This window comes from Corvus cornix, chromosome 1A (assembly GCF_000738735.6).
Source record: "Corvus cornix cornix isolate S_Up_H32 chromosome 1A, ASM73873v5, whole genome shotgun sequence".
Classification (NCBI taxonomy): Eukaryota; Metazoa; Chordata; class Aves; order Passeriformes; family Corvidae; genus Corvus; species Corvus cornix.
In genome coordinates this window covers 47,341,072-47,352,720 of record NC_047057.1, presented here as the reverse complement: position 1 = coordinate 47,352,720, position 11,649 = coordinate 47,341,072, and the positions used below count along the sequence as shown (strand labels likewise).

General features: G+C 42.0%; 3 protein-coding genes across 3 annotated transcripts in view; all 3 read right to left on the bottom strand.

The window, feature by feature from the left end:
• Nucleotides 1-1,952: 1,952 nt before the first annotated feature.
• On the bottom strand, nt 1,953-2,721 carry LOC120411982 (histone H3-like). Its single transcript, XM_039571652.1, is given in 2 exon segments — nt 1,953-2,672; nt 2,674-2,721. Coding segments are annotated over 2 exon segments (411 nt in total). The 3' UTR covers nt 1,953-2,309.
• Nucleotides 2,722-3,853: 1,132 nt separating this feature from the next.
• LOC120411993 (histone H4) lies at nt 3,854-4,463 on the bottom strand. The gene has a single exon (XM_039571666.1). The coding sequence runs from the start codon at nt 4,443-4,445 to the stop codon at nt 4,134-4,136; it is 312 nt and encodes a 103-aa protein (XP_039427600.1). The 5' UTR covers nt 4,446-4,463; the 3' UTR covers nt 3,854-4,133.
• The window catches only part of LOC120411980 (histone H2B 7-like), a 50,981-nt gene continuing 43,408 nt past the window's right edge, over nt 4,077-11,649 (bottom strand). Inside the window, 1 exon segment of the mRNA XM_039571650.1 lies at nt 4,077-4,097. The gene's annotated coding sequence lies outside the window, so the exon portion shown is untranslated.

Below are 11,649 nucleotides of genomic sequence, written 5' to 3'. Positions count from 1 at the left end.
AAGACTTGCCAAGTGTAGCAATCAGACAAAATAAAGGTTTGTTGGGTGGTTGGGGTCAGTTTTTAATCTTCTTTTTTTTCCCCACTTCTTTATTCTTCATTCCCCATAAAGCCCTCTGAATGAATTTATTGAACGTCATGGCCTGATTTTGGAACCAGCTTGAAATGGAAGGAGAATTGATACTGTAGCATGACAAGGATTTCTCCTTGTCTTGATTAACCAGCATGATGCTAGAAGAAACTTCTAACTAACAGCCTGAGGAGAGAAAGAAATATTTCAGTAGGCCATAAATGTTCCATGTTCCCTTAAAAGTCAGATAAAAGCAAAACCAAAAACATAACCTCAGTCTTTCTTTCTTCCTTCTGCTTCAGTTGTCCTACACCGTATTTAAAACTAACCAGGAAAAAAAAAAGAAATAAACTCAGTATTATTCCTGCCAAGTAGCCCTGTACCAATGCTGTAAGATCCTACCCAGTCCCTTTTAGCAATTTTACTGAATATCACTGATACACAACCTGAGAACACAGACAAGATATTAGCTCCTTACCAGTCATAATGAATCATTTCCTCATTAGCTTTTGAGAGCAGATTCCACAGCCTGGTGTCAGGGAAGGCTCTTTGCAGAGCCTGGGTGTGCATTTAAGCAAGCACTAGTGACCTCTGATGATTTATTTAATATTGTAACACTTCTAAGGTTTTAGCAATTTTAACCTTTGCTAACCTCGAATTTGGGCCTTGTTACAAAGTTTAAGTCAGAAATAAGTTGCAAGTACGTAGCAACAAGTAGTATCAGGATGGCATCCACTGAAGTCTTAGAGAGTAGGCAGATGTATGGTTAATTTTAACATTATAATAATATAATTCCTTTTAAATTACACTTATATAGGCACAGTCTCTGTATTCTTCCAACAGGAGAATAAATTCTCACCCCTTACTCTGCAAGTGGTGATGTACAAACAAAAGAACAGAAGAGAACAGAACCATTTCAGCTAAAAGAGATTTACAGTGATCATCTAGTACCAACTGTGAAGCACTTTATATTATTTAATAGACCATATAATATTATTGGAACTGCAGAAAAACAATGCCAGGTGGTACTGAGGCAGAGGGGAGTGAGAAGGAGTCAGAGATGGATGGATCTGAGATGAATTAAAATTTATGAGTGGAAAACGAGCATATGAAGGTGTTTATACAGGTATATAACATGTATATATGTCTATATATACTTTTGTACCTACATCACTATGCTATGAAAATTTCTTGTATATACTGTGTTTACCTCATGTGTATTGTTTCAGAAACATACCATACCACACAAAACCTCTTACAGGGTTCCCCACATGCTACGCTCAAATACTTGAATTTTAATTTCAGAACAATTTGGCTGGTAACATTTACAGAAGTGTTTTGGATAGGCCAAAGTCCATTGTCAAGGACAGAGGAAAAGATGTTGTGACAGCAAAGAAGCAAAATCAATAGTAATACAAGTGCTTTATTAGTGAATTTATAGAAAACCTGACCTCTCTAAAATGCTGAAACAGTGACAGTCTGCAAGGCTTGGCACAACGAAAAATTGAACTGAAGGCCTACTGTAATTTCCTGACTTCAAGGTTTTATTGAACCCAGTAAATTCTGCTAAGTGTTGACCTTTGATCCCCCCATGCATGTTGCTCTAGTGACTCAGTTTTCTTATCATCAAACACAAAACACTTCTCTTTAATTCTTGAAACAGCACAAGCCTATTTGCTACAGGTCTTCCATTGGCTAAATCTGCCAAGCCTTGACAGCCACTTTCTTTTCCTCAGCTGATGTGGTCCCAAACAAAAGCCACACAACTTTCCCTGTGACAGTGCTCTCCATGTATTGCAAATAAGACTTCTTTACAGTAAACGGGGACGGGGGTGCGGGGGGGGGGGAAGGGAGAGGGAGGGAAAAGAGAAAGAGGGGAGGAAAAAATACATGAGGTTTCTGTCCTAGTCTGATATTTTTCATTTGATGTATGTGAACACTTACTTGCTTTGTGCAGTTTAACTATTCGTTCAGTTGAATGTGCATTTGCAAGCACCTCACTAAAAACAGTACACAACACTGTCTAAAATAATCACGCAGCCTAAAGTGAATATTTAAAATTCTAGGCACGCTTACACTGGAATTGCAATAACATTTTAGAACTTCAGAAACGCTCTAGCGCAAGAAAGCATAAGAAAGGCTGTGTCCCAACTCTCTTGTGCAATGTAGTGGCTCTTAAAAGAGCCTTTAGGGTGTGGGAGAATTTCAGGTTCACATACAGAGGACCTGTAGAAGGAAACTTAAGCGCGCTCGCCGCGGATGCGGCGGGCCAGCTGGATGTCCTTGGGCATGATGGTGACGCGCTTGGCGTGGATGGCGCACAGGTTGGTGTCCTCGAAGAGCCCCACCAGGTAGGCCTCGCTGGCCTCCTGCAGCGCCATCACGGCCGAGCTCTGGAAGCGCAGGTCGGTCTTGAAGTCCTGCGCGATCTCGCGCACCAGGCGCTGGAAGGGCAGCTTGCGGATCAGCAGCTCCGTGGACTTCTGGTAGCGCCGGATCTCGCGCAGCGCCACCGTGCCGGGCCGGTAGCGGTGCGGCTTCTTGACGCCGCCCGTGGCCGGCGCGCTCTTGCGGGCCGCCTTGGTGGCCAGCTGCTTGCGGGGGCGCCTTGCCGCCCGTCGACTTACGCGCCGTCTGCTTCGTGCGCGCCATCGCTCAGGGGGGACGCCACAGGAACAGGTCGGAAGAGAGACAAGGAGAAATGGAAACAGCGCGCTGCCGCGGCCGCTTCTTATAGACTGTTTCCGCTTCCTGATTGGCTGCCAGGAATGCGCCGTTTCTATTGGCTACTTTCAAATTCGAAAAGCCCGCCTCGATAGCGCGCGCCTTCCCCAACGGCTGCCCGCCCTCAGCGCCCCCCTGTATCGCCCCCGCCGCTTTTGTTTTCGGGGTGGTCTGTCCCTTACCACAATTTTTACAGTCTACCTCAAAAATGAGACATTTAGGGAGAACTGTTCGAACAGGAATTGAGAAATTGCAGATTAAGCTGTGCTGAATGCATAGAAAATTAGGTTCTTAAAATGCTCTTTTTTTTTTTCTCTAAATAGGGATCATAACGGTATTTTGGGACTTGGATTTTGCTATTGTAGGGTGCGTGGGGTTGTGTATTGCGAGGGAGTTCTGGTGGCGGGGTGGCTCGGGTTCCACTTATTTTAACTTTCTTCTGGCCGGGCAAATGCTTTGGGGATCAAAATTAATTGCAAATGAAAGCTTTCTAATCCAAGAGAGTGCTTTCAAATGATGGAATCTTTCAGCCTGCAAAGTATTCTTAGGTTGTTGATGCAGTACCCCAAGGCATAAGGTGAATTTTCCATTTTCCTCACTGTATACATCTGCAATATTTTCCTCTTCGGGCGAGTTGTCGTTGGAGCACAAGCAGAGAAGGGCTTTCAGGTGAAAGGCTGACACCAGGTACGGAGAACAGCTCTGGCGCCCCAAATTAAAAGAAAGCGTATTCCTAACCTTAAACACAGCATATGCACAAATAATGGACAAGTCCTACACACCACAATCAGGGGACAAAGGGGGTAACTCATTAACATGGAAAAGGGACTTAGTGAGCTGCGATACCCCTCACACAGCATTATAATAGACGTTAACATCATATAATCTACTTCTGCTGCTGTTTACACGGTAAAGGGGAGAATCCCCCCACAGACGAGATGCCCGCAAGAAGGTGAACACATGCCCGCCCTTAAGCCGTCAGCACGAAAAAGGAGGCACCGTTTAGGTTGCTTTTTTTATTTAGCTTTCCTATGCAGCAACTAAATGGGCTCAAACTTTAAACGTTTAAAAACCAGCATTCTATATTCCCTGACTTTAACGAGGACGGCCTATAGCGTACCAGCAGCGTGTTATTTACCAGTTACTAATAAAAGTTTCTACGGCTATAACAATGTATTAAAAACCGAAGCATAAATTTGCGATTATATGTAACAGTTTAGAAACATTTCGCTTTCCTTTTACTAACTTTAAAGTGACACAGCTCTTTTTCGGTTAAAGTGTGCGGCTCTTAAAAGAGCCTTTGGGTTTTTGTCGTGCTGGTCCGGAAAGAGCGAAAAGCTTTAACCACCGAAGCCGTAGAGGGTGCGACCCTGGCGCTTGAGGGCGTAGACCACGTCCATGGCCGTGACCGTCTTCCTCTTGGCGTGCTCCGTGTAGGTGACGGCGTCGCGGATCACGTTCTCCAGGAACACCTTGAGCACACCGCGCGTCTCCTCGTAGATGAGCCCCGAGATGCGCTTGACGCCGCCGCGCCGAGCCAGGCGGCGGATGGCCGGCTTGGTGATGCCCTGGATGTTGTCGCGCAGCACCTTGCGGTGGCGCTTGGCGCCGCCCTTGCCGAGCCCCTTGCCGCCCTTACCCCGACCAGACATCGTCCTACTTCTAGCACTGCTACTCGAGCAATGAGTCGGTGCCGCTCGCGCCGCGGCCTTTATGCGGTGTGGTCCGACCTGGTTGAGAACTGCAGCGGAAGGGGGCGGGGCTTGGGGCTGGCTCCCGCCTGTTTTCCCTGCCGCGTCACCGATGAGCAAACATCGTTCGCTGTTACCTACGCGGGGGCTGCAAAGTCTGGCAAGCAAACCAAAGTATAGACCTCCTCCACGAAAAAAAATCCAACGGTGTACGTGTTCATACAGTTGGGAAACTTTTTCCCCCTCCTCCTCAGATTTGTATAAACCATTTGCACGTGTGTGCGTATTTTATTTTGTTGCACTGCGGGGGTTGTTGTGAATTACTTCAAATTCTAGTTATTTTCATGTTGTTGTTCGCTAATGCTTTTGGTTTATTAATATTCAAAGTGCTATAAACGTTTCTTCAAAATTTTTAATGATTTGAGATCTCTTAACAGCTTTAAGAAATTTTCCACAATATTTAATTATATTGGTTTCTTCATTTTGATTTCCACCTCCCATTTCTTAAATATTCCAATTTTACTTAAGCAACTTATTGTCTGTAAACAGATACTAACCGGAAGGTGGAATAAAATCATTTTTGTATTATTAAACTTATATTATTTCTTGACTTCTGCTAATTTTGCTCCTTTTGAGTTACTGCAGGGGGGTAATTTTTTGGGTTTTAAATTTTTACAAAATGACTTTTACTGTAGCTATTGACTTAAACTTCTGTTCCCTGATTAGTAAAAAATTCACTTTGCTTTTTACTAGAGATCTAGTATATTTTTCAATTTTCTAGCTTTTCAAAACTTTTCCAAAAAAATTTTTTTTAAATGTATCCATATCAATACTGGAAAGAAAAGATATTCTGAAATACCTTTTATGAAAGTCAGGAGTGGTCTTCTTCTTAGGATGTTCCAAATGTCACAGTGTAAAAACATCCTGAGCTGGTGTAACTGATACACTAACACCTAAATAATGTTATTTTTCTCTTGTCCTTTTATGTATGAAATGCAAACATAATTTCTATGTACTCTTTTAAAGTGTTCAATGTTAGAACATATAATGAGCAGCTTCTCTCTATCATGTGACCAAACTGGCAATAAGCAGCTTCCCTTGGCCTATTTAATAGCAATGGAATTACAATTACATTCTATCACATAAACAAAGAAGTGCTTTGCTCTCAGTGGACATATTAAAAGCATAAAAGAGGAGCTCATTATTCTGGCATCACAAATATTGTCTCTACTGCTATCCCTAGATGTTTTCTCAGTAAATATCAAATCCATGGCTTTTGGGGTATGTTTTGGGTGGTTGGGTCAGTGGGTGAGCTTTTTGGGAGGAAGATAACAAAAATTATTTATGTAAAAATTGTCTCATCCCTATCTATTCTGCACCACTTCAGAAGAGGTGTATATCATGGGAATTATCTCTGCTTTTCCCATCTTCCAAAATGAAGAAACCCCCATTGCACTCTTCTGAGCAGTTACTATCGTTGATCCAGCAAAGACATTCACAGCTTTTACCTAGGTTATAGAAAATGCAACTTCCTTTTGCAGAGGTGCAGAAGAATTCATAGATAAAATGTGGAGTCTCCTTAGATTTTGGACAGCCCTAAGCATACCTTCTTTCTCTTCCTGGGGGGAGTGGACATGTGAGCTGAATATGATTCTGAGTTTTTAAAAGTGTGTTATGCTGGCTGCAGTTCTTGTTTATATTGAACTGACAGGTCACAAAACAATAAACAAACTCAAGCCTTTTCCTCTGTAACTACCCTAAAGAAGGATTCCATAGGAGGGTTTTGTTTATTTGTTTGTTTCCTCACTTGGGTTTTGGTTGGTTGGTTGTTTTCTTTTTAATTTTGACTTGCTTCATTTAGTAGTGCCACACTAGCAGCAGAACACCAAATTTCTATATCCCTAATTTTCTGCTCTCCGATCCATACTTACCAGTGGCAGTGCTCAATCAATAGCACTTAAATTTTTGTTCATTTAGCACACATCTCATCTAAGCAGATTGACAATAAGATGTAATCAAGACATTAAATTTTGCAAAAGAAAGGAAATCCAGGTCTCTAGTGTGCTGAGAACAATTGCTCTCCATTCCCATGGTTGTTTTGCACTCATCTTTTGTTTTTCATTTCTAAGTTTCCAGATGCCTTGCTTGTGTTCTGGTTTTGCATCCGCTAGGTAATGAAGGGGATGTTTTTTCACACCTGTCCAAAGTCTAGCACAATATGATGGAGCTCCTGTAGGGTATTGTGTCTGTATCCATAACCTCAGGGTGAGTAATTAGAATAACAATTTATTAATTTAATCCTGACTTTAAAAATCATTCATTACATGCTACTAGTACTTCAGGGTTTGAATTTAGGTCAACATTAGGCCAAAAAAAAAAATTGCCAGACATTATATTTCAAGGATATGTATTAATAAAATTCTGGAAATATATTTGCACTTTCAAACTAATAGTTCTGAATTTAGTGTAAGTATTGGACAGGTTTTCATATTCCTTGTTTTCCACCCACTGCCAGCTGGTGCTTCCTTCCCTCAAAATATTCTCTGTATCTCTCAAAGGAAGAATGGAATTGCAGTATGTCCTCTGTGAATGAGACAGGTTGTACAGATCCCTGCTTTGCACTGTATTCGTGCTCTTGTGATCTGCCATGCTGAAAATACAGATCTCATCTGGACCATCTGGAGGAAAGAGATAAATTCTTCCCTTGTACTGAAAACCTGGGCACTTTTTATGGACCAGCAAATACCCACAAGAGAGGAGAGCTCAGAGGAAAAGGACAAAAACACAATGAGCTGGAGGAATAATGTACTGTAAAGAAAACTGCACTTATTTCAACATCAGGGAGACTGAAGTGTTACCATGGTTTTAAACAAGAGAGCTGCACCAGTGAATCATCAGATTTCCTCAGACGATTAAAGACTGACATCTTCCTGAGCAAGGCAGATGAAAATGAGGGGTGGGAAGGATGGGCTGTGCACATGTGAATCAGCCCAGTATAACTTGTGAAAACTGGAGAACAAATAGAAAAGTTTGAAGATAGCAATGGACTTGAGATTATTTCAACCAACATATTCCTTCACAGGAACTTGGGGTGGGGGGAGGGGGGCAGCAGCATTGACACTGAGCATATAGAGACCAGTAATGAGAATTTCGTTTCCACAGTGATTCAGCTGTATATTGCAAATGCTTTATTATGCTTGGCTGCAATTTCAGTACAGTATCCTTCTGTTAATTAGAAATACAATGTAACATCAAATATGCTCATTAAGGAAATTTGGAATTAAGAATTAAACTCTCCTCATTTAATATCTGAAAGGACCTGGGTGGAGAGTATTCAATATCTACAGCATGGAGATGTGATCAACTGGGACCTGCCTCTACATAGGACTGAAAACTGCACAAGATCTGACTTCTTTGGCAGTCCTTAAGCTACTAAATCTATCCCAGTGGTCTTTGTTCTCTGTATCCACGTGCCCACATACCCCACCTTCAGTTGAGCACGTAAGCCATGCTAGAAAGCTGTGCTTACTAAAATAGAGCAGCCCACATCATTTTGGTAAGAAATTTTTTGAGCACAGAAAGCTTTGATTTTGAGACTGAGGCACGAAAGTCAATATTTGCATGTGTGGATTTACCATTTGGAAGGACTCTTCTGGCAGTAGCATAAGTGCATAAATGCTTTATGCTGTCTAAGCAAAACTAGCAAACATCACAGATTTAGCTTAATGACTGGTACATTGATAACTAATTTAGTGTTTTCCCCACCTTTCCCTGCTAATTCACACAGTCAGAGGTGGAGAGACCCATTCTCATTGTTTTAATTAACCACTCCAGCTGGTCAGAGATAAAAGAGTTTGGGCTGTAGCCCTGGTTTGGACTGTTTCCAACTTCCTTCTTGCTGCCAAATTCAGAAACTACACAGGGACTGATAAGAAAAGACCTCTGTCATGGTCCAGCATCTTAGGCTGACCTTTGAGGATGCAGTTTGCCATTCACACAGAGTGGCTTACAGATCAGATGATCCGTAGAGAGGCAAAATGTTCCAAAATTTGTTTTGTGGGCATGTTGTCTGAGCCACTGCTGTGAAGAAGGCTTGCACAGGCCTCACCCCCATCACTCCATGCACAAGCTGAAGCCTTGCAGGCTCGCTGAACAGCTGGAACAGCTGATATAGCTGAATAGGTCCATGAAAAAAGGCTGTAGGAACTCCTAGATCAGGTTAGGGGTGTTGGGAAGTTAATGAAATACCCAGCTCTTCGTATGAAGCTTTTTTAGGATATGGCAGAAGGGACAGGGTCAATAATGTGTAAGTGGGAGCAAGGGCAACAATGTTGAGTGAATTCTGGCCATGGCCATGGCATTCCTGGGCTTCTCTCAGGAAGACACCAAAGGGTCTCACTAACAAGTGCTCCAGGGTGGCCTGTGGAGCTCCGAGCCCAGTAGCACACCATGCAAATCTGCTCCTGCGTTCCAGTAAAGCGGCAGTAAACAGCAAACCAACTACTCAGCAACCCCAGCTGACATGGATGCTCAGGAGCTTTGCTTCTCTCAAATCCTTACTCTTCTTTCTAAACCGGCATTTGAAGCAGCACAGGTCTCACGATGCACTGTCCCTTGATTAAGCTAGAAAGATGAATCCAGAAGGCATTGTAAGCACGGTATTTCTTGAGCAGCTGAGACCGAGTAGCTCCTCTTGCTGCCCAGGCTCACGCAGAGCTGGTCTGGGCAGTAAGTTTTTCAGCTGAACTCTGCCAACCCTTACAGAGCTGTAAGTACTTAAAAGCAGCTGAAGTATGCCTTGTCCAAATGGTGTCTCTGGGGCACAGTTTTCCAAGCACAAACCTAATATAGGCAGCCCTGTAGGAATTTATTGAATACTGTATTGGGCTATGTGCTTCTGGAGGAAGCCAACTCTGAAAAATGGTGATGTGCCTTGTGTTAGTGACTCCAGAGACTACTGCTGTGCTCTGTTTGTGTTGCAGTAATACCTGGTTGGAAAACCAAAATCTCCAGCTGGAAACCCTAGCCACTTACAGGGATTTATTTATGGTTATGCTGTGGACAAAGCAGCTTGTCTTCAGGGATGCAGCAGTTAAGAAAGTCACCAGAATGTCCACGTCCTGTCCGGGTCACACCAGTCATTACCTGGACCATGCTGATGCAAGCAGCATGCAAGTGTCTTCATGCGCAGAACTTGGCACTTCTTTTCAACAAACTGCACAAGACTTCTGTTGGCCCATACCTCAAGTTTATTAAAGTCCCTTTTATCTGCAAGTATTACTTTTTGCTCTGTCTACCCTTCTTCACTTGGTGTTATCCACACTACGTGTACATTCTCTCTCATCACCCAGGGTGTTCCAGAAAATACCAAATAATACCAGCCCTGGAGCATTGTTTTGATTACCAGTTGTCTGCAGACACAAAGCTGTTAACTATAGCCTTTTGGCCCCGGGCTACAGACAATTTTCAAATACCTAACAGCCTGCTAATCCTGCCTGTAGTCCTTCTGATCCCAAACAAGAACACCTGGGAGATGGTTCCAAAAGTATCATGAAATGTCAAGTATCTTGCATACAGCATTCCTCCTTTGTCCACAAAGATACTCCTTAATCAACAGTTCTGTGTTAATTACCTATACCTAGACATGAGCAATTTTTGTTGCACTCCATCCACTCTATCAAGTCAACAGAACCCATTTTATTTCTGGGAGTTACTCAGTCCCTCTGTTTCTTGGAGACCCTGCTGTCATTCCATATAGCATTTTCTACTCCATATGAGAAGCTATTTCCTTACTGCTACCTTGTGACAAAGAACACCAGTTCCTGTATCTTCTACAATGTACGATAAGGAAAATGTGTAATAAGCAAAAATTCCTTCCTTCCTCATCATGTTTTAAGTGTTTAAAAAGAAACTTTAGTTTTTCAGCATTCTCTTTCAGTCAGGGTACTTCAATAATACATTCTTTTCCATCAGGGAAGAATTTTTAGACCTCTGACAATCACTGCTTCTCTCTTCTGTGTATTGACTTATTGTTCCTTTCTCATTACCTGAAATTTGGAACTAAAAACTAGGCCTAAAAACTCCAAATAGGCATGTACCTTTCCTGACTACAGAGGAAGATCATCTTCACCTGTCTTATAGAAGGAGTCACGGTGTCCCTTTTCTACTAACATACTGGTTTTGGTTCATTATCAACATAGAACTATAATCTGAAGATCCAGGTCTACTCAGGTGCTTGTCAGCTCTTGCTGACAGTAGCAGTTTTGTGATATTTCTTAGTATTTGTAAAACTGATATCATTTATGCCAGATGAAGAATCTGACAGATTTCTGAAGACAGAGCCTCTTATCCAGCTTTTTTCACTACATAAAATGTATTCCACCATTGTAATTATTTTTCCTAGTTGGTACTCACAGTATTTATATACAAGCTCTGTAGACTTTAACCCAGAGCATAAATAAAATTTTACCAGGCCTAGGATTGAACGCTGCAGTCCTAGGCTGTTTGAGACTGCAGTTTAATTTCATAGTTGATAAATATCTAAATATAAATTTCTACCCTGCAAGGGTTGATGTTTCTGCTAGACCAAATTTTCCTGATTATTACTTTCATTTCTAATACTTTTCTGAAATGAACCAAAATGAAACTGAGAGAAAATCTGTAGTATATCAGCAAGTTCTAGAGAAACATTGCATCCAGTACTGAAACTCTTCCTAAAGTCAATTTTGGAAAAAGCCTATTAAACATGGTTTTCATTTCTTCCCTTATATCTGTTTTGAGTACTGTAAATTCTAATTTTTTATTCATATCTTCCTTGAATTTGTTTGACCTTGTAACTAGTACATCTCAGCATCAATTAGTTATCCCTTCCCCAGTGTGGGCTGAGTCTGTAAACCTGAGAAATGCATTGATCTGTAACCCAAAATGCCTGATTTTGTACTTAGGTCTCGGCCATATTCTTCAGATACCTCAAGAGTAGGAGAGGCTGCGTAGGTTGGGTGCATAGCTGGGTCTGCAGCATATTGCCCCAGGAAAACTTTCAAAATCCTGTTTCCCTCTGCTCAGCATGAAGGGCTGGAATTACCTTTGACAGCTTAGGAAATGGCATCTAATAACTTGTACATCTGGGTCTCACTGGAGGGATAGGACAGAGATTTTCTGTATT